Genomic DNA, 21,145 nt, shown 5'->3' on the forward strand with positions numbered 1-21,145 from the left:
ATCTCTGTTGTTGTCGTAACGCATGTTTGATGAGGCGCAACACGGGAGGGTATGTAACGGACGGGGAGAGCAGCGCTTATGCTGATGAAGAGACGAGTCGAGGAAAAAGTCCAGAAATTCCCGGGCAAAAATGTACGGAGGAACGAAGGAACAAGATGCTCCCTGCCAAGACCATAAGCAGCGCCAAGACGGCCGGACCGTATGAAGTTGCGGCCCGTCCGGCAGATGCCGGGCTTGATGCTGATAGGGCGGCGCGGCCGGGGTACAACCCTGTATCATGCTGCAGTCCTTACTAGAGACGACGACATCTGCGAGCCATCGTTGCAGTCAAGATACCGTAAACTACCTAGCAGCGTGTGCATGCGCTGGCGCAATCCTCGGGGTAATTGACTATACTGGGTACACGGCTATCGGTCCATGCCTTGGATCTCAGACGTCCCTTCCCAACCCTTCCCTCCCTGTTCCTTATCACGTCCTTTCCTCTCCTGAGCACTTCTCTCAATGTTTGCCCCCTCCCTTCTTCTCCATCTCCATCTTCTTCACCACCCTGTCGAACCTCGACAGACAACCCCCGCCCTCGACGAGACAGTCCACAACCCAGCACGTCCAGGCCACAGATCCCCATTCAACCCAGTGCCGTCTCAACCGCCTCTGAATGAACCACATCGCTTCACCGCAATGGAAAACTACTATGACACCTAGCACTGCTGGGGCCAGCATGTAACACAGTTTGGCCAGCCAAGGTGCCGCACCACCAAGACTCCAGACTCGGGAGATCCACGACCCCGACTCCAGTCTCAAGGACTCTCGAAATGGAAATGTGGCGAAAATCAACAGACAAAGTCCGGACAGCGCCCACTGCCACGCCCGGTCTGGCAGCACGTACGTGTCCACCACGATGTCAGACAAATCCAGTTGGTTCAGGCAGTGTTCGTGCATGGTGACGAGTCTCTCCCGAGCTTCCATGAGGCTTTTCATGGGCGGTTCAAACAGGATGACATGTCGGCCGTAGCCAGACGATATGATCATGTGTTCCGTTGTGATGTCTAGCATCTGAGCCGAGACGGTGCCGGGCGAAGGGACATGGGAGTAGTGTTGCAGATACAGGCGGAGCGAGAGCTGATGGTCTTCGTTCATGTGGGTGATGATGCGCGTTTTCATCGCCGAGGCGTCGGGAGGACCACGGGGCGCGGTAGATGCAGACATCGTGGTCGGGTTTATCTCAAGGGATTTGTGGAATAGACTGCCCGTCGAGACTTTGCTTCTATTGGCGATATCGAGGAAATAGGCTGTATCGGAAAAGTCGACGCTCTCCCTTAGATAGTGGGCAGGATCAGTGTGTACACGCGGACCAACGATGCAGTTTTTGCCTGCTCAAGCGAGATTCAAAGAACTTTGAAGTCGATTTTCTGAGAAAGTGAAGATATCTTGTTTCTTTGTACGCTCGACGGGTACTAATGAATGATGGATTGGAAATTCGAAGAATGCCTCGGTCTGACCACATCGGAATGGCCTGCCGTGCCGCTTTAAGATCAAGGGCTTGGCATAGGTCGCCCGAAAGCATCTCTCGACCTCGTACGGCTACCAGGACATGGGTTTTTCAGCGCGGTAGGTCCAAAAGTAATGTGTCCATATCAAAGGCTAGTCTCTATGCACCTGTCTCAGCGGGTATACATGCTGCGGACGTGTTCGAAACATCTCCGTCTATTGCATCACGAGGGAGCTTTATGGACTTGTTTCGAAAGCATTCAGCTTATATCCTCAGCGGCCAACGAAGGAGATAATGATAATATAGTGCCAATTTCTGACAACAGCTCTCGATAAAGATATCAGCTAATCTCACCGCTATTCACAAGTGCCACCTCTTGTCCTTCATGGGACTTGAATATCTGGATTCGCCAAAGCATCGCCTTTCCTCTGTACTCCCTTTCATTTCCTTGTTCCTTGACCGTATCCAACATCATAACCCATCACATCATAGCTCGTCTCAATGTACTCTTGGCCCCGTTCCCCGGGATGTAACTAATCCGCCCAGCATGTCAATCTCTTCGCTGGAGCATATAGATGCCTGTCTGGAATGAGGCGCCGCTGCGTTATATTGACCTCGGTCATTTGTGATGAACAGCAACTGCAGGACTCCTCGCGTTTGAAAACGCCTGCTCGTGGGTCCGAGAGTCGCGTTGCCGGATCCTGTGTGCCGCAGAATTTTGCTCTTGTTTCAACCATTTACTATGGACTCGCCATGAGCAGCATGCGCAAACAATAATAGCTCTGCGTTTTGCGGATTTGCCGAATTCGCGGCATGCGTCTCGCGCCAGTCTAGCAAGGCTTCATGTACTGCCTCGTCACTATCGATAAGAATGAAATCACCATCCTCGTCACGGTAGCGCAATCGAACAGACCCGGAAGCGATGGAATGATTGGTGAACCGTGCCAGCTTTGCGTCGATACGATCAGCCAATGATCTGAACTGGATATTGCTGGCGATGATCATGGAGACATAGTTCTCGTCAAAGCAAACCTTGGCTTTCAGTTGACTGGGAATATATGGGTCACCATCGCTGGAAGGGGACGACACGGGTGGCGAAAAAGCCCGGCTCTGTGAGAGTGACGGTGCATGCCCGGGTCGCCTGGGGTCATTGCTATACGCGGGATCAAAACTATAACCGTGACCTGGCATGGGAGGCCGCGGCGCCGAGGGCAACCCAAACTGTTGATGTGGAGTACCTCCTCGTGACGGAGGTGCGTTGTTAGGCGAATTGTTGAGACTTCTATTCGGAGGAGCCATCTGTTTGGCCATATGAGCCGGGATAGGTGGCACGGTAGGGACGTGTTCGGTGGAAGTATACTTGCGACTCTGTTGAACCATCGGGTGCACATCGGGGCTGCTGGCGGATCGCATACGAGGTACTTGCATACCCGGACCAGATGACTGTCCTCGACTGCGGCCGTTCGCTAGGTACGGATTTCCGCTGGTTTGCCCGCTAGGGTTTCGAGCCATGGCGGGAGCGGTATTCCGATGTGACTCTGGAGGGTGCGCGCCGATGCTCACTGGGGTGGTCCCTCGGTGGTATCCCGCAAATGCAGATTGCGAACTCGACCGGGCAGAGATTGATGACCCTGGCGGCGTATCTCGGTCGATGGGAGAGAAATATGAGCCGCCGTTGAAGTCTTGCGGAGACGCTGTGGGAAGTCCTCGAGTGTTCAACGAAAGTGCCCCTATTTCGCCGGTAGGTACTCGCATACGGTTGGCTGACATCTGGGGGCCACTGCCTCCACTGCCTCCCGTGGCGGAGCGTGACCTCAGACTCGTACTTGACGCATTCCTGCTCATGCTAAATTCGGAGTATCCGTTAGCATCAGTCCCGCCGTAGGTTGTGCTGGAAAGTCTGTTGTAATCCTCGTCCTCTTCCTGTCCGATGTATGGGTTTTCTAGGTTCGCTCCTTGCAAGGACAGAAGATGGGTTTCTGAAATTCCTTTTGCCTTGGATGATTCCAGCATGCATGCGGACCGTTGAGTCTCGATCAAGTTGTGCCACTTTTGCAGTGTGTCGTCATTTTTGAATTTGATGTTGAATGTCTCAATCCCTGACTCGCCTCTCCAAGAAATCTGCAAGGAGTAGTTCCCGGGACTTGTCGAAGGGATAACTTGAGTGACATTCGCAAAATAGATCCGGCCTTTCAAGTTCATCTTGGGCTTGCCGCGTAGACTGAGTGCCGGCTTGTTGTTGGCCAGCCTGTTCTTCGGCTTGTTGGCGTTGACGTCCTTGCACATAACCAAAATCCGGCTGAAGAGGTAAATATGATACTCTTTCTCCTCAGATCGAAGACCGCCCTCTTTCACAACATTGAACGTCCCAAGGAGCAGAAGTTCGCCGAGGGCGGAGATTTGCAATTGCTTCCAGTCGTCTATCCGCTCTTGTAAATCTTGAAGGGCATCGTCTCGAGTTTCCTTGTCGATCGAAGCATCTGCCTGCATGAGCACATCTTGAATGATGGCAATCGCGCTACTTAGATCCGACTTCAAAGTTGGGTCTTCTACTTGATTAAGCAGGTCCTGACTTGGTCAGCAGTAATCTCTCAAGGGTATTTTGGTCCGACATACTTTCAACAGGAGAGGATATTTCGTGAGCCTCTGGAATGGTTTGAGGAGAAATCCGTTGAGGATTGTAGGATTGGCAAGCATCTGTTGCGTCAAAGGGGATCTTGCGGTCGCAACCATTCTGTCCCATTCTTGCTGGCAAGTGGCTTCACACCTCCGCTGGTTGGCAATGAATGGCTCGTATTGTCTGAAAGGATCCCTGTAATGAACAAAGAGTCGACCCCAATTCTGCTGGTCCTCTGGCATTTCATTTTGCTGCTCGATCCGAATCAAAAATCTTTGCGCAAAGTCCAATAGATTGTTCAGGTTGAGGAAAATGTTGTGAATGGCATCCCCGGTCAAGGCGCCGACTTCTTCCAGTTCCTTCTTTAACGCCTGCAAATTTTGCAGATGATGAACATACTGCCTCTCTGTCTCCACGAGTTCTCTGAGGATATATTGTCGCCGCGTCATTGTCTTTGGGGCCTGCTCCGGAGTGTTGGATCCGGCGTCCGTCCCATCGCGAGAATCTTCACTGTCCGTTGATGGATGGAGTTGGCCGGCCAGTTCCAACACGTCCAACACCCGGTTCACCAGTTTTGTGACTTTCACAAATCCAGTGGTATTGTCACTATATAGATCGGTCACCGTAAAGGTGTCGGCTGCTGGAACCCTCATCTGTTGCATGCATGATTTGATGAACAGGAATGCTGCTTCTTTGCCGACTCTCTCTGGCCGACTCGTATCCACGGTCAGATCGCCTTCTTCAGGGTTGGAAGCATTGTAAATAGTGAGCAGCGGTAAACCGCTCCGGAAACACTGCCACAGAGAAGACACCGGATCTGTCAAACCATCTGCTTCACGCTCTTCCATTTCCTCGAGATACGGACGAAATCCAGGTACGCCGGATAAGCGCCGCCGAAGTTTGATGCATATCTGGTAAAGCGATTCTCCATCTCTTACGTTTATGATGTTGTCTTTGTCCAATATTGGGCCATGATCACCATTCGTGATCGGCGGGGTTGCCAGCATAGTCGCTGAGACAATTTGTGTCGCTTAAAGCAGGGTAAGGGGTGCCTGGTTCGTGGGCACAGTTATCAGCGCATTGATCAGAGCAAATTATCTGGTTATCGAGGAACCGAGCTGTCGATATCGCGACGAAGGCAAGCGGAGGATGTTGCAGATCGAGGGAAGTGCGAAGGGGGTGCCTGGAAGGCGCGTAGCGAATTTGGGATTAGAGATCGTGAGGGAGTTCGAGGGGGACCTCGAAAAGTAAGAAAGAGCGGACCAGCGCCGAGAATGGTAACGAGGGATATCTAGGACAAGACAGTCAGGTCCGGAATAGGGAGAAAGGGCAATGGCAGCAAGCAAGGAGGCAAATAATGGGGAGTGATTGAACATACCACCAACACAGGTCGAGTTGACAGTTTCTCTTCCCCAGGTTCCACAGGTAGACAGGCGACAGCGATAGGACTACGACAAAGCGAACGAAGGAGGCGGGATGGTACGAGGCTCGCAGGCCAGCGTGTGGTTGCTATTGTTGGCTTGTTGATCAATTCAATCAATGACGGCGGTAGCAAGGGAGAGGTGTGGTTGGTGGTTGCGGTGCAAAGAGAGCCAATCAACGGGGTGTGAGCAAGGGATGGAAGCGCGACAAGAGGGACAGCCCCCAGGGAGGATTTCCCAGATTCGATAGTGTCCAGGCGTACAGCAGTACAGGCAGTCAAATCAAGAGGATCCGAGAGACACAGACAGTCAAGTTGTGTTCTCTTTCTGTGGCGTACGTGTGATGTGCGTGTGCGTTGTGGCGGGATTTTCTGCGTCCAGTGGCACCAGTGGGAGAGAAGAATTGTGAGGTGTGTGGAAAGAAACAGGAACGAGACGCAGACCAGAGCAGAAAAAAGCTTTCGCCTTTCGAAGCAGCTCGCATCCACAACCGCACCAGAGATGCAGAAGCATGTGGAGAATTGACGAGAAAAGGGACCCCCGGTGGTAGATGCAGGTGTACAGTACCTACTCACTAAAGCAGATCGATACCAAGCCGCAATGAGAGGTGACAAGCGTGATGGGTGGCCTGCGTTTTCCTGTACCACTACCACCACCACCACCACCACTCTGCCTACGAGCTACATACCGAACAAACACACAAACACACACTTTCAACGCGCCTTTTCCTACCAGTTTCCTCGACCGAGATGTTCCTCTCCTCAAACATTGTTTCCATCCTCTCTCGACTCGACCCGCTTCCCTCACCTCTCTCGCCGCCGCCCTGGGTAGCCCCCATGGCCCCCGTATTGCACGCAAATCACTTGCCCAGTGGGATTTCCTTCTCCCAAACCCCACTCTTCTCGTCTCCCTGAATACCCCTGTTCACTTTTCCAACCGGTGCTGTGCTCGAACGATTGGAAAACAATGGAACGCCCACCAGCACATCCTTGACCCGTTCCCGCGGGATGGCGCCGCCATGTTCATTACCTAAATAGTGCCACCAACTGTCGGGCTTGCCCAAATCCAGTCGACAAAAGCTCCGGCAAAAACCGCAGTTGGCGCCCAGCTTTCCGGGATGCCACCCCCTCCGGTCTGTCACAATTCTTTTCCCCGAGAGTGGCCATTCCCAACGACTTTACTGAGATTGTTCTAGTCACTCGCGGCTAGAAATCTAGTGGCTTGCTGTGCTGCAACAGCTGCCAGGGCCAAGCTCCTGTCTACGGAGTACCGAGCACAGGTCCTCGCATCATCCTGCCTTCCGATGACTTTTCAAAGTTGAGAGGTTATGGCCAATGAAAGAGGCTGGGACTGCCGATCGAGCTGCACGAGCATGCACATATCACTCCTTACTTCGGACAAAGGACTGGAATTTGGGAGTGTCAGACTGGGGAAATAGGCGGTCGCTAACCGTTGAACATGTCCATATCAAGTCAAGCCAGGTCCTGGCGGATGTTTCAGTATTCCGCCAGAATGACAAGGCTCAGAGGACCCGGTTCCGGTAGGGTGAGCAGACGAACCTTAGGATGTGGAAGGTTACGAAGTACGAGCACAAAAAGCATACTGCTCAATTACTGACCCCTGCCCCCAATCACCGCGCCATCTCCTCGCGCCCCCTACACTCGCGTTTCCGACGTGTTTCGAACCATCCAAAAGAAGCTCTGTGCCTCGTACCTCGCACGAACTTGTGTCCCGGCAGCCTTGACGACTCTTTCCTCACCAAACCAGGTTCGAAGAATATGACCATGTATCCTGCTGACCAGACTAGCAGATGTTCAGCTAGTAGGAACATCCATCTGCATCCAGAGGCCAATCAAGACAAAGGACTCGGATTGTCATCTTCGTGGAAAGCAATGCTTACCGATTCCGATCGGGATATAGCAAGGTCGTGCTACCCCGGCTATATCCCGAATCCGATTGTCAGGTAATTATCGCTTCCAAGGGCATGACAAACACCCCCGCATTGTCCCGTCACTCGTTATATCCGAGCAGCGCCTCAAAAACCTCAAATGAGGGACAGCAAAGAACACGCATCTATGGTATGCGCGGCCCGTCACAAACTGCCGAGGTCATGGAGGGGCCATGATCCACCGGTTATTTCGACTCTCTCCTGCCCCGCGACCGAACACGGGCTGGAGGATACAAAAATAAAACATTCGAGAGGCCTCCAGGCGTCCAGCCGAGAGTCATGTTCTTCACGATAAATACTCGGTAAAGAACTACTGTAGACTCGCCAGTCATACCAAATAATTCAACCGCAGTTCCAAACTTTACAAGTCCCCTTCGCCTTTTGTCTCCAGGGACGAGCAGATATCGACCGTGATCATAATGTCGTACACAGACAAGGAGTCTCTCCTTGCCCTGGGGCAGATAGACCCCGAACTCAAAGCGGTTTGTCCACGCACCGAGCCGTTTGGTGCTGCCCTCTGACAGAGATACAGTTTCTCGAGAAAGCCAACCTACCGCAGCCAGACTACAGCAGTCTCGACGACTTCAAGGCCATGGTGGACAAACGAAATGCCGACGCCATGAAACTCTTGGGCCAGCCTCCGCCGGAAATCAAGCAGACCGAGTTAGAATATCCCACAGCGGACGGTACCAAGCTGCGCGCAAAGCTCTATCAACCGACAACCCCTCCCAAGAACGGAAGCCCGCTGATCGTCATGTACCATGGTGGAGGGTTCTGCATTGGCGCGCCAGAGGGCGAGGAGCAGTCATGTCGCAATTTTGTGCAGGCTTTCGGTGCTGTCTGCATCTCAGCCTCGTATCGCCTTGCTCCGCAGTTCAAATTTCCATATGCGCCCAAGGACTGTTGGGACTGCTTACAATGGGCGGCGGCCAATGCAAAGTCCTGGGGCGCCGATCCTTCGCTCGGGTTTGTCATTGGTGGTACTTCGGCAGGAGGGAATATAACGGCTGTCCTGGCTCATGTGGCACGAGACGAAAAGTTGTCGCCCCCCTTGACAGGCCAATACCTCGCCATTCCTGCGGTGTTGCCTGCAGCCAAGGTCCCAGAAAAGTACAAGGAGTACTTCCTGTCGTACGAGCAAAACCGAAACGCACCCGTCCTGCCTGTTGCGGCGATAGATATGTTCATGCGCGGATACGAGCCTGATGAAGACGACGGCGTCTGGTATGCTCCCTTTAACCACCCGAAAGGCCACAAAGATCTGCCTCCTGCCCTGTTCCAGATTGATGGGATGGATCCGCTGAGAGACGAAGCCATCATCTATGAGCGCGTGCTGCGGGAAGAAAATGGGGTCAAGACCAAGATGTATGTCTATCCTGGTGTGCCGCACGGACACTGGGGCTTCTTCCCGTTTTTGAAGGCGAGTCAAAAGTTCCGTCGAGAGCAGGTCGAGGGCATGAGTTGGTTGCTGGGAAGAGAGGCCGACTTCAGCAAGGTCATCACCCAGGCTGTGGCCGCGGGTGTGTGAAGCAGAAGTGTTCCTGTGTCGGGTGTTGCTTGACATAGCAGAGCGAGTGTGGGCTCTGTCCTAGAAGCAGAACACATATCGGACCCTCATTAGACATCATTATGGATTTCCATTCCTCGTGGTATGGGTCGTGACAGAACTGGACGTTCCTCTTACTTCTTCCTCTCTCTAACCTTGAATCTGATCCCGTTCTTGTTCATCCCACCGACCGTCCTCGCCATCTTCGCACGCTGTAACTCGAGCTGGTCGGCCAAGACGAGGATTTCCCGCTGGCGGGCTTTCAAAGCCTCGAGCTTTGCCACGCGCATATCTTGAAGGCGTTTCCTCCTTTTCCGCTCGGCACGCAATCGACTCAGGGCATCTTGTTCCGCTCGAAGGGCTTTCTTCGACTTGGGTTTTGGGGGATTGTCTTGCTCGCCAGGGTCTCGCGTCACGGTTGTCGCCAAATCCCATGAGCCCTGCATCGGGTGATCTGTTTCATCCTCTGAGAATTCATCTTCGAGCACTTCTCCATCCGAAGCCCGCTTCTTCTCTCTGGCTGTATTTTCGCCTTCGTCGTCGTCAAAAATCTTCTTCGTGGCTGGCTTCGACGTTCCGATGGTGACGCTGTCCAGGCCCACCTCTTCCGTCAATCTCTCAATCTGCCTCCGACCCTTCGCCGCTACCGTCCTCAGATATCCGGCGTCCTGCGTTTTCAACAACTTGACCGCGTCGTGGCTCAACGGGACTCCTCCTCTTGGTTTCTTGTTTCCGTCCTCACCAGCCAAATCCCCGGTCTGCTTGGATTTGTGCTTGCCCAGCCCCGCCCGCCCTTGACTGATCATGCCAAAGGCAAACTCATCTGGATTCCTCTCCCTGGCCTTTTGCGACAACTGGGAAAGCTTCTTCTTCTTGAGGTTATAGTCTTGCGCTCGGAGCGAGTAGTCCTTGTGTTTTTCGAGCAGGCCCCATTTTTCGCGAGAGGCGGGTTGCGCGCGCTCCTTGTGGGGGCGCCGGGAGACGGCGTTGCGGAGGGACGACATGTTCCTTGCGCTTCTCGCCTCGAGAGTTCGAGGTCACAGGAGAGAGAGGATGACTGGGAATTTGACAGTGCGGTGGAAAACAATCGTGGGTGGTTATGTCGAACAAAATATTCGGCGGATGTTTGGGGAAATTTCGGGCAAACTGCCAAGATGAGTATGAAAACCTGCGCGGATCTTAAAACCACACACACCCCTGGTGCTCCCTGGTTGTTGAGGAATCACTTTGTTGGTATTTCATTCTACGTACTTGGTATTCATTGTACTTCTGATACAGCGTAGAAAAGTATGCATCTATGCATTGCATTGCCCCCCTAATCTTCATTTGCCGATGGAAACAACTCCATTTGAGCACCGAGGCGATTGAATGGCTCAAACTCCATTCTTTCTCCTGACATTGCATAGGCCCCCTAATCTTCACTTGCCGACGGATACAAGTCCATTTGAGCACCGAGACGGCTGAACAGCTCAAACTCCATCCTTTCACCTGCTCTTGGACCTCGGAGTATGTCACCAACGATATCAGAACCAGGTGGAAAGTCGTGTTCGAACTGTGGCTCTCCAGCACCTCTCACATTCGCTAAGACAGCCTGTCTAAAGTGCCATCGTAGAAGGGAATCAGTGGGCGCATCAGGGCGAGTAAATAAGTCGCGGTTCAGATGCTTGCCTGCCAGATTCCCCGGTAGAGGGAAAAATGCTATAACCTTATAGTTATCATCTGGATTGATCGCGATAGTGTATGTATCGAAGTGCTGGTGGATATCGGTGCGGAGTAATAATCCATTCTGTACTGAGTTGATAGATGTTCTTGCTGTCGGTTGATGAATTGTAATCCATCGATCGTAGTTATGATCAATCCAGTGCTGTTCGTAGGCGAGTGGGAAAATATGCGTGGCCTCAAAACCAGTCCAGGAGGTACTTCCATTAAATGAAGGTACGATCTCTCCGGATAAGATACATTGACGATCTCGCGACCGAACGGCGTCGGCGAAGGTAGCGACACCAGTCCCGACACGAGCTCCGGTATTTAGACTAATTGTTCGGACGAGCCATGGCTCGTTACTAAGCTCAAAAGGTTCGGTCGCAACAATATAATAGTTCCCCGGTTGAAGTGGATGGTCGTCGTCTTTCTCAATTTTTGTTTTATTCTCGTCTTGTAGAAAGAAAGGACTCTTAAATATGATAATAATCTCTATCATCGTATAGAAGTTTGCATTTGTAACACCAGGTTGGAGACTAGGCCGCCAATTTCAGTGGTAGGATTGTTCAAGTCGTAGATATGGACATCTCGCCCATCTGAGCGAAGGCGGACAGGCATGACTTGATGCTGTGCAGAGGTTTCGGAGGAAGAGGCGACTGTTGGTATGGGACAGAAAGGTCGAGCACAGAAGGGAGGTTAAAAGGCAAGTCACACGTGACTCACGTTCGGGGGGTGCAAGTCCGCATCCGTAGGTTTCTCCACACCTGCTTCTCGTCGTGGTCGAGCTCTCCAGACCAATTTATTTGCTCACCTTCGACCATCTCCTGCAGACACACCAGACTTGTCATGGATAGATCACAGTCGAATTTGTAGGGGCTGCTTGATCAAGTCCACCGCTCATTAAGCACACCCAAGAACAATGGAGATGGCTTCATCGATCCTCCCTGAAGCAGCAAGACAACCACCCCCAAGCAACAGACGGCAACCTCAGAACAATCTACACAATCCTCTTCCTCTATCCGCCTCTCAAGAAGCCGAAGTCCGCAATCTCTTCCACAAACGCGTCCGCACAAAATGCGCCGACGTGATCAAAGACTTTGCTGACTGCGCCCGCGGCCGCACCATCAGCGTCGCCTGGACCTGCCGCGAGCAGCATTTGGCCATGAACAGCTGTATGATCCAATATGCCACAAAGGCCGAGGAAGACGCTGCAAGAGAAGAGTGGTTTCAGGGCATTCTGGCAAGGAGGAGACAGAGGGAGGAGGAGCTTGCCGCCGTGGAGAAACGGAGGGCGGAGGTTATTGAGATGACAAGAAGACAGGAGGAAAAGGAGAGGGTGGAGGCAGAAAGGAAGCAGAAAGAACTTGAAGAAAGCAAGAGAGAAAAAGATGGAGACAAAAAGAAAGGGCCTTTTTGGTGGCGGTGATGGATGTCTTGCTCATGGAGGCGGTCATGCAATCTTCGCAGGTGCCCGGAAGGCGTATTAAGCTTGGACTAACACCTTGCACACTGACCCATGTCCATAACAGACCTTGTGCCTGTGGAGATCAGCGAGGCCATGCAATGAATGGCGTTTCACATACCACATTTCGATGAGAGCAGCCTGTGGCACATTCTCCGTCAGAGTCCGCAATCGATCACCAACAGGTCCCTGGAGCACTATCTTCGACGACATCATCAGCAACTTGCCCGCACCGCAGACGGCAAGAAGGGCCTCACCGCTCGCGGCGTTGTACAGGCGACAGCACAAGATCTCCGGCTCAAGAGAATTCCTCCAATTGATCGCCTGGTCCCTCCATCCCCAAGCAAATGAAGAACCTCCACCAACAGACTTGCTGCGACAATCTTCGCCAGTGAGTCGCGGAGCACCCTACCATCTCCACAACCGTCCATAATCCCGCTCGAACTCCTGCCGACTGAGAATCTCCATGACCTCCATTCGCTCTTCGATCTCATCGTCGCTGTCGAGCTCAACCTCCCTCATCGTCAACCTTTCAGTCTCACCATGCTGTTCCACTATCTCATCTTCCCAACCTTGATCGACGTCGACCTCTTCCAGGATCTGGTGCAACTTGCGCTTTTGCCCTCGGTTCTCTGCAGGTGCCGGGTCGCTCCATTGCTCCTCTGCCTCCACCCGGGCCACCTGTTGTCTCTCTGCTTCGACATGGGCGCGATAGCGGGCCTCAAGGTCCCATCTTGCTTGCACGCGAAGGCAAATCACATAGACCGCGAGAAGCCAAGTCAGAATGTTGCCGATGGCAATAAGGATTTCGAAGGGCGTCGGCTCTATATTTGCCGATCCGGTTGTCTGCGATGAAGGTCGCTGGGGGGGTCCTGGCACTCTGCTCATTGTATATCTTCGTTGGACACCGGTGGCTCTGGTGTGGAAGCTGATGACAGGTGGACGAGTGCTGCTTGTGGAGGCCTTGATGATGATACCAATCAAGGTTCTATTCGACACGAGTTATGTTTTGCTGGTTATTGTCAAGTGCTTGCAGGTTGCAGATATAACGAGTTTGAAGACGTGTTTGTTCACAGTCACAATCAAGGAGTTTTTATACAAACGCACCCAAAATCTTGCCATGACCCACGGCAACGTACGGAAAGAGGTGTGTGCAATCTACAGTACCAGCCAGTGATGGTTTATTGCGACAAACAATAAGTGTTGAGAAACGCAACGAGGGAAGCTTGAATGGCTGTGCTGTTGGGCTTGACTTTGTCGCAATCAAAGGAACAAACGGGCGGATGGATGATCTCGCTTGTCCCGCTGAGGTATGCAGTATATGATCTTGAAGGCTGCCGCCATCCCACGAGACTCAAGTGCGTTGATTGGTCTTGCGGGCTCACCAAATCACAAGGTTGAAAAGCTTCAAGAGCTGTTGTTGTTGTTGTGTCGAGAAGGTGACATGAAAAGGATGGACATTCCCCTGCAGAACTGAGGCATGTTGGAAGAGCTTCGTCGGTTCACGAGATAACTGACTGACTTGGGACATTCCCAGGCTGGTGAGCCAGACATATACGAAAGATAGGTCGTCCTGGTATATGTACATGGCTTCGTTGTTTCACAATACCTCTCTGACTGAACTCAGGGAAGCTTCAGGACCGGGGCAGTGGGGGTGACTGTCCCCCGTTGACAGAATATCCAGTTCTCTTCCAATAACAACAACAATAACAACAAGAAGGGCTTACCTGGCTGCGGTATTTTCACACGAGATTCAAATCAAGGAGTCTCACCGCGGCCGACTGACTACCTGGATGGCCCGTCGTGCGTGCGTGCGTGCATGAAAGGGGTGCAACGTCCATTGATTGATTGATTGATTGATTGTCCTGCAGCACAAAGCGAGGCAAGTTGTCTGGCTGCTTCCGTCGGTTCACGCAGGTCAGACAGAGTTAGGAAGGTTGAACTTAAGGTGGTCACCCAGGTGGAAGGAAGATGACGGACGGGAGGACGCCTATAGTTTATAAAGAAAGAGTCGACGGCCTGTTTTTGGGGGTGTTCGTCGGATTACGCAGGTCAGAATCAGGGCGTTTCAAGGCGGTCGCCCGTATTATATAGATGGGAGATGACAGACGGGAGGACGTCTGTGGTTTATGAATAAGAGGATGACGGCCTGTTTTTGGGGGTGTTCGTCGGGTCACGTAGGTCAGGATCAGGGCATTTTTAAGGCGGTCACCCGTATTATATTTATAGGAGATGATAGATGGGAGGACGCCGACAGTTTGTGAAGAAAGAGTTGACGGCCTGTTTTTGGGGGTGTTCGTCGGGTCACACAGGTCAGGATCAGGGCGTTTCAACGCGGTCACCCGTATTATATAGGACATGATGGATGAGGGGAGGACCCCAATAGTTTGTGAAGAAAGAGTCAACGGCCTGTTTTTGGATGTTCGTCGGTTCGCCAAAGTCCTCTGAGAGATCTTCCCCCTTTTGTTTTACAATGAGATGGGTATGAGGAAACTCTTGCCTGTGGAACTTTGTGGGATTGTGGGAGGATCGCAGTCTCAAATAGCGACATATATCATTTTCCTCCTTTCCCACGCACAATTCTTAAGGCACCGTCCACCACCCACCATCCACCCGACGACTACCACTTCAGTTCCGCGTCCCATACCTCGCAAAACCGCTCCACAGCACTCACAAACATGGCCACATGTTCCTCGGTCAGCATAATGTTGAGTGCCACGAACCCCCTCGCTGCCATGTAGATGCCTTGCTCCAGCATGTGATGGTAGAAGAGGTCCTGCAAGGTGCCGGCCTCGCGACCCGCGAACTGGATGGCCATGAGACTGCCCATGCCCTTGATGAACATCTTCGGCGGCCGCTGCGGGTGGCCGGGTCTGGTATGCATCTCGTCTGTCACCGGACCTGATGGGACGGTACTTCCCTGCAGGATTCCACGCTTGGAGAGCACGGTCTCAATCTCCGTCCTCAGACGGTCGCCCCGCGCGTTCAGGGCATGGAGTGTCTCTGGGTCCAAGAGTCTGCAGCCCGCCACCCCGGCGCTCATGGTGAAGCAGTTGTTATTGTAAGTCCCCGGATGCTGGAGCTGGCCATCACGCGGGTCGTACATTTTCATGACATCCCTCCTTCCCCCAAACGCCCCAAAACTCATTCCGCCGCCCACCCACTTCCCAAGCGTCATGAGGTCCGGGGTGATGCCCGTTTGGCTGCCGAGGCCGTGGTAGTGCAGGCGCGAAGTCATGACTTCGTCGAAGATCAACAGCGCGCCGTGGTCGGTCGCCAGCCGGCGGAGCGTAGATAGGAATTCGCTGCTCGCGGCGTAGCATCCCCCGGACCCGAGCATGGGTTCCAGTAAAATTGCGGCGAGGGAATCCTTGGGAAGAGAACTGACGAGCGCTTCAGTGCCTTGGACGTCATTGTATGTACCCAGAACGAAGTCGTGTGGGAGATTGATGGAGGTTTTGTCAGAAGGGGTCCGTCCTGAAATTGTTGAGCCGTGGTAGCCTGCAGTTTGCATAGGTTAAAAAGCACGCTTTCAATGGCTCGGAGAGGACGTTGGGTTTACCTTTGTAGAAGATGAGGACCTTTTTCTTTCCAGTAAAAGCCAGCGCCGTGGCGAGCGCCATCATATTGGCTTCCGTGCCTGAGTTGACAAACCTCACCAGTTCTATGGCAGGAAACCGTTCACATACAGTCTTTGCCAGTTCCGGCTCCAGCTTGTTGTGACCTCCATAGTTCCAGCCACCCTGCAATGCGGACTCCACTGCTTGTCTTATGACGGGGTGGTTGTGCCCGTAGATACCTGCAGTATACTCACCTAGGAAATCGACATAGGTGTGCCCGTCGACGGTTGTCAGATAACACTCTTTTCCGTGGTCGATGGTTAGTGGGAAGGGATTTGTGTGCAGCACTGTCCGCGTGTTGCCGCCTGGCATGTATTTGCAGGCTTCCTCATGGTATTTGAGAGATTGGGGGTTTTTGCGCTTATATTCTTCGTGAGCGTGGATAATGGCGGCACGAGGAGCGACTTCCCTTGTCTCTGGTAAGGAACCCATGACGATGATAAGAGCAATGGCAAGAAAATCAACGATTCAGATTGACCCTCCTGCTCACGCCAATCTTGGCTTTCATTCGAGGCAGAAAAGAGATGCGATGGAGTATGGATGTGTCGAATGATGGTCGTTTTTGGAAGACTTACTTATCCAAAGGTATCTGACCAACGCCCTGTGATCAATCGATAAACACCACGGTCGTCCGTCCCTCACTGCATTTGGTATTGGCTGGATCTCGGTACCCACCATAGCTGGAGATCTCTCCCCCTTGGTGGTCCGTTCCATTGGCACTAGGCGACATACCAAGCATTTGTAGGCGACAGTCAGCGTGCATCGCTAAAGGTGGGGACACCCAGATTGAACCCAAACGACGGGGGGGGTTGCTGGAACAGACTGTGTGACTGCAAGACGGACGTGGCAGGAACTTCCAGTTTGGCGTCTGCCGGGTCCATGACTGAGGGTTGAATGCGGTTCCTAAAGGAGGCAGTGGTGGATTGCGGATGACCTGAGCAGCCTGGGTGCATATGTTCAATGCCGGTGACAGGTGTCCTCGTACCTGGTAGGTCGCTGGTGATGTAGTTTGTAGTGAGAGACTCAATCAAGGCAGGGGAGGGTGTTTGAATCCCGACCAGTGACCAGTGACCAGTGACTTTATTGACACTGACATTGACACAAACACGACGAGGAAAACGTTGTTTCTTCTGGTCACTGCCGGCGCCGTCCCTCCCCCAGTCTCACCGCCCACTGCCAATAAGTACGCCCACGATCCCTCTCAGTGTTTGTCGATCTCTTATGTATTGTCTACCTCGTAGTAGGCCCTGGTTGAACTAACGCTGGCCACCTAGCTCGAATCTCCCTTGCCTCCCACCTCCATCACCACAAGATCAACCAAGTCCAAGTCCTGTCGCATCAACAATGAGCTTCTCTGCAAGACGAGTGTCGACCATGAGGTCGGCACTGCACGCCAGTTCAGACGGTCGCCGATTCTCCGTCCACCCTGAAGATGAAAACATCTCTGCTCCACACCGAAGTCTCCGTGACCATCCGAGCCACAAACCGCATGCAGCGCTTGACACCTCAAGAGCTTCGACTGGTGTCATTTGGTGACTGAGCGCGCTCTTCTCCCCACGGTTTTTGTGTCTGACGTCGGAAAAGGACCACCGAACAAGCAGCGCGCCATGGCTTTCTCGATGAGCCCGAGAAGTGGGCCAACCTGGGCCAAGGCGCGCCTGAAGTCGACGACGATATTGTGAGTCTCATTCAACCTCTTTTCAGCCTGAGGACTGATCACAGGGCGATTGCAGGAAGGCTGCTTCCCACGTCCAACTTCCATCCCACTGACCAACCATGGACGAGAATATGGGCCAACAGCCGGCATCAAGCCTCTTCGGGCGGCCGTGGCAAAGCTGTACAGTATGTTCTCTCCGTTAAACACGACCAGTTACAGGCCTCTGTGATGAACCAACTCTGCACTGAGGCTAACATGACGGTTCTCGAAGACGACAACTACCGCCAGGGCAAGGAGAGCCAGTACTCGTGGGAGAATGTCTGCATTGTGCCGGGAGGAAGAGCTGGGTTGATCAGGATCGCTGCCGTGCTGGGCAATGCGTATCTCGGCTTCTTCATCCCTGATTACACCGCATACAACGAGGTAAGGATGTCGAGGGGACGACGACTCCACGGGCTAGGACTAACATCCGTTCACAGATGTTGTCACTGTTTCGCAACTTTGTAGCGATACCCACTCCTCTCTCTGCAGCTGATGGATACCACATGTAGGTGTACTCGAAAAGAGTTACCCCGATTACAAGAGCTATCTCAAGGTAACCACGTTTCAGCCATGCCGACAAAATCGCCGACGAGCTGGCCCGCGGCACCAGTGTCATCTTGACCTCGAATCCCCGCAACCCGACTGGCCATGCTTTGGATCCTGAAGAGCTTGCCCTGATCCAAGATATCTGTCGGGATAGAGCAACCTTGATCTTTGATGAATTCTACGCTGGTTACAGGTAAGTTTTTTCGAAGATTCAACCTGCCTGGGAGCACACATCTCCGGGCTTCCGTCCCTTCTGACATGAATCCCCAACGCTGATACATGGTAGATACGACACAAACTGCGATGGCAATACCCTTTCCGCAGCTTCGAACGTTGTAAGTGCCACTATTGATCTGGACTCGACATTGACGACGGTCAACATCCACTGATTGACATTGATAGATTGACGTTGATCGAGACGATGTGATTTTGGTTGACGGTCTTACGAAACGCTTCAGACTCCCGTAAGTCCGCTGACAGCCCAGACTCAGGCTTTCCCGAATTCGCCTTTCAGTGCTAACGTTCAAGTCAGAGGGTGGCGCGTTGCTTGGATTGTTGGCCCGAAGGAATTTATCAAGGCGCTCGGCTCATGTGGTAGCTACCTCGATGGTGGTTGCAATGTCCCATTCCAGGAGGCTGCTGTCTCAATGCTCGATCCCCGTAAGTCTGCCTTCTCCCACATTCCAAACGAAAGCAAGCAGCCAGTCCTTTAGTCCTGGGCTCAAGCACAACGTCGCTGACGTGTCTGGAACAAAAGCGAAAGTCAAGGCTGAAATGAAAGCCCTCCAAACTCATTTCAAGATGAAGCGGGACTACGTCCTCAAGAGACTCCAGGAGATTGGATTCAGATGGGGTGACCAGAACGTACCGCAATCGACCTTTTACATATGGTTAGATTTGACGTCGCTGGAGCCCCCCTTGCCGAAGAACAGTCCACTGGACATTTCCAATGGACTCGCATTCTTTGACGCACTGGTATGGTCCCTTCCACTCTGGCAAAGTTATTGCCATGATCTTTATCCTACTGTGCAAAGGCTGACCAATATCACACAGCTTCAAGAGCGAACCATCGTAGTCCCAGGAATCTTCTTCGACCTCAATCCAGTGAAGAGACGCGACCTCTTCGATAGTCCCTGCCATCACTTTGTCCGGGTCAGCTATGGGCCTAAGCTAGAGCAGCTGAAGATGGGCATGGATGGTATCGAACGAGTGGTCAAGCGTGCGCGAGGCGAGTTTGGACAGTATGACACCGCCATCCAGGATGATTCCGAGACGAAGAGTCCTCGCAGTCCGATCCAGTTCTGGAAGGGACAGGGACAGGATCAGGGTCAGGGTGAACACTTCCAATGATCTATTGGATAAGACGACAAGGGATCGCGGAACAGATTCTAGGAATGGTACATTTAGAGGTACAGCTATGAGCCAGGGATGCCATGGTCTCTCCAACGCCCTTTGTCCAGACTAGCTTCTGCCACAACATTTATGATGGATGGTTGACTTGAAACGACATGAAAAATGTGAAACTTGCTCAAACACGACTTCATTATCTCCCTCCTTCTTTTGTCCATTTTTCGTCATAATTTGACGAGTCCGCCGGCGTCAGGCAATTCGGGGAGCTTCGGCAGCTTGGGAAGCTTGGGTAGTTTAGGGACTTTCGGTAACAACTTGGGTAGCTTCGGTTTGGGCAGTTTGACTTTAGGAAGAGACAAATCAAGCCCTGAGGATCAATTCCTTCGTTAGCCTTTAGGACCCCTTTGTCCATAAAAGAGATTGTCGGGGCCGTATACTCACAGGAGTGCTAATGTCAGGTCACCATGGATGCTGGCCTTGAGTTCAATCTCGATGTCCAGGTTCAACTCGATCCGGAGCTTCAAGCCACTGTTTTTGTCCTCCAGTTAGCAAAACTGCAGCAAACACGCGTCACCGCGGTAGCGGAGACGTATTTCGAGAGAACGTACTCTTGATCCATGGGATCTTTCCCGCTGCTATCCCTGGCGTCGATCGGCTGGGCGGTTTCTAGTGGTTGTGAGGGCGGCGGGCCTCGCCATGGGATTTCCCCTCGGATCATGCGGGCGTATGTCACCGGGCCCTGCATCGATTGCGAGGGCGGCTTGATCCGTTCAAACGGTTGGAACTCTGTCAAATCCCGCTGGCCTTGTCGTTAGCATTGAACGCCCTCATCTGACCAGATAGCCTCGGGGACGAGATCTGCCGGCCAAGGCCCGAATCTCAGCAGGGACTTACAGGGTCGGGGTTCTTCAGCCACTGCGGGTTTTGTTGCTGCTCACTCGGATGCGCCTGTGACGGCTGTGCTCGTCTGGCGACTTGCTGCTGAGGCTCGGCTCCCTCGTCGATGGAGGCCATTGAATTCGCAGAGGCATTTCCAGTTTGGGCTCGGGCTTGAGCTTGCCTCTGTCGCTGATTCTGTCGTCTCCTCCGTCTGGATTGAGACCTTGATCGTGATTCATATCCCTGATCGTCCGCGTCCGTCGTCGACTGATCCGAGTTGCTGCGTTCTAGCCCGGGCCGGTTGGGTTTCTTCCCCCCAGGCGTGTTATCCGGTGTGGGTGTTTGTTGTGGCTCCGACATGGTGGCCACGGGGTGATGGGAACAGAGGAGAGAGTCAGGTAAAAGGGAGAGACTTTTTTACAAATATGGAGAGAAATAGAAACAGGTGTTCAAGAGGAGGAGTATAGGTAGAGATTAGAGCCAAAAGAAACTGGTACGGGTGAACAGGGTGGGTATGACACGGGGGAGAGCAAGGTCGGAAAAAGACATTCGGGGAGGCTGCAACAACGACATCATCGGGACCAGGGTCTGATATTCCCCAGACCGGTTCGACCTCTGCCCTGGGCTTGAGTGTTTGAAGCGGCGGGATTGCCTGCGCCATGATCGAAGATGTTGGCATCCACGACGCTGATCGATCTCTACACTTGACCAAGATTTTGGGCACAGAGCTGAGGCATTGAGCAAGGTCAGAGCAGGAACGCGGAACGCGGAACTTGGCAGAATCCTGGTCGGTGGGTCTGATGACATGTGGCGTCCCAGTCGCCATTGGCTGAATGGCTGCCGAGACGTAACGTGGAGGCGGGGCTG

General features: G+C 52.9%; 9 protein-coding genes across 9 annotated transcripts; 3 read left to right on the forward strand and 6 right to left on the reverse strand.

Moving 5' to 3' along the window:
* Positions 1-498: 498 nt before the first annotated feature.
* On the reverse strand, positions 499-1,206 carry AYL99_00999 (hypothetical protein; the record flags this gene model as incomplete). Its single annotated transcript, XM_018832515.1, has 1 exon — positions 499-1,206. The coding sequence occupies one exon, from the start codon at positions 1,204-1,206 to the stop codon at positions 499-501; it is 708 nt and encodes a 235-aa protein (XP_018698394.1).
* Positions 1,207-2,218: 1,012 nt separating this feature from the next.
* Positions 2,219-5,113, reverse strand: AYL99_01000 (hypothetical protein; the record flags this gene model as incomplete). The annotated part of the gene is made up of 2 exons (XM_018832516.1): positions 2,219-4,057; positions 4,106-5,113. The coding sequence occupies 2 exons, from the start codon at positions 5,111-5,113 to the stop codon at positions 2,219-2,221; spliced, it is 2,847 nt and encodes a 948-aa protein (XP_018698395.1).
* A 2,781-nt stretch (positions 5,114-7,894) lies between these two features.
* Positions 7,895-9,003, forward strand: AYL99_01001 (hypothetical protein; the record flags this gene model as incomplete). The annotated part of the gene is made up of 2 exons (XM_018832517.1): positions 7,895-7,957; positions 8,008-9,003. The coding sequence occupies 2 exons, from the start codon at positions 7,895-7,897 to the stop codon at positions 9,001-9,003; spliced, it is 1,059 nt and encodes a 352-aa protein (XP_018698396.1).
* A 152-nt stretch (positions 9,004-9,155) lies between these two features.
* AYL99_01002 (hypothetical protein) lies at positions 9,156-10,025 on the reverse strand (the record flags this gene model as incomplete). Its single annotated transcript, XM_018832518.1, has 1 exon — positions 9,156-10,025. One exon carries the CDS (start codon positions 10,023-10,025, stop codon positions 9,156-9,158), a length of 870 nt encoding a protein of 289 aa, XP_018698397.1.
* Positions 10,026-11,641: 1,616 nt separating this feature from the next.
* On the forward strand, positions 11,642-12,148 carry AYL99_01003 (hypothetical protein; the record flags this gene model as incomplete). Its single annotated transcript, XM_018832519.1, has 1 exon — positions 11,642-12,148. The coding sequence occupies one exon, from the start codon at positions 11,642-11,644 to the stop codon at positions 12,146-12,148; it is 507 nt and encodes a 168-aa protein (XP_018698398.1).
* A 444-nt stretch (positions 12,149-12,592) lies between these two features.
* AYL99_01004 (hypothetical protein) lies at positions 12,593-13,072 on the reverse strand (the record flags this gene model as incomplete). Its single annotated transcript, XM_018832520.1, has 1 exon — positions 12,593-13,072. The coding sequence occupies one exon, from the start codon at positions 13,070-13,072 to the stop codon at positions 12,593-12,595; it is 480 nt and encodes a 159-aa protein (XP_018698399.1).
* A 1,732-nt stretch (positions 13,073-14,804) lies between these two features.
* Positions 14,805-16,236, reverse strand: AYL99_01005 (hypothetical protein; the record flags this gene model as incomplete). The annotated part of the gene is made up of 2 exons (XM_018832521.1): positions 14,805-15,685; positions 15,747-16,236. The coding sequence occupies 2 exons, from the start codon at positions 16,234-16,236 to the stop codon at positions 14,805-14,807; spliced, it is 1,371 nt and encodes a 456-aa protein (XP_018698400.1).
* A 912-nt stretch (positions 16,237-17,148) lies between these two features.
* Positions 17,149-19,399, forward strand: AYL99_01006 (hypothetical protein; the record flags this gene model as incomplete). Its single annotated transcript, XM_018832522.1, has 11 exons — positions 17,149-17,336; positions 17,389-17,482; positions 17,538-17,646; positions 17,733-17,884; positions 17,941-18,008; positions 18,072-18,242; positions 18,336-18,384; positions 18,452-18,513; positions 18,582-18,709; positions 18,807-19,024; positions 19,103-19,399. The coding sequence occupies 11 exons, from the start codon at positions 17,149-17,151 to the stop codon at positions 19,397-19,399; spliced, it is 1,536 nt and encodes a 511-aa protein (XP_018698401.1).
* A 360-nt stretch (positions 19,400-19,759) lies between these two features.
* AYL99_01007 (hypothetical protein) lies at positions 19,760-20,638 on the reverse strand (the record flags this gene model as incomplete). Its single annotated transcript, XM_018832523.1, has 4 exons — positions 19,760-19,766; positions 19,841-19,927; positions 20,008-20,198; positions 20,294-20,638. 4 exons carry the CDS (start codon positions 20,636-20,638, stop codon positions 19,760-19,762), a joined length of 630 nt encoding a protein of 209 aa, XP_018698402.1.
* Between the last annotated feature and the right edge of the window lie 507 nt (positions 20,639-21,145).

Source organism: Fonsecaea erecta (genome assembly GCF_001651985.1).
Source record: "Fonsecaea erecta strain CBS 125763 chromosome Unknown Scaff1, whole genome shotgun sequence".
NCBI classification, from domain to species: Eukaryota; Fungi; Ascomycota; class Eurotiomycetes; order Chaetothyriales; family Herpotrichiellaceae; genus Fonsecaea; species Fonsecaea erecta.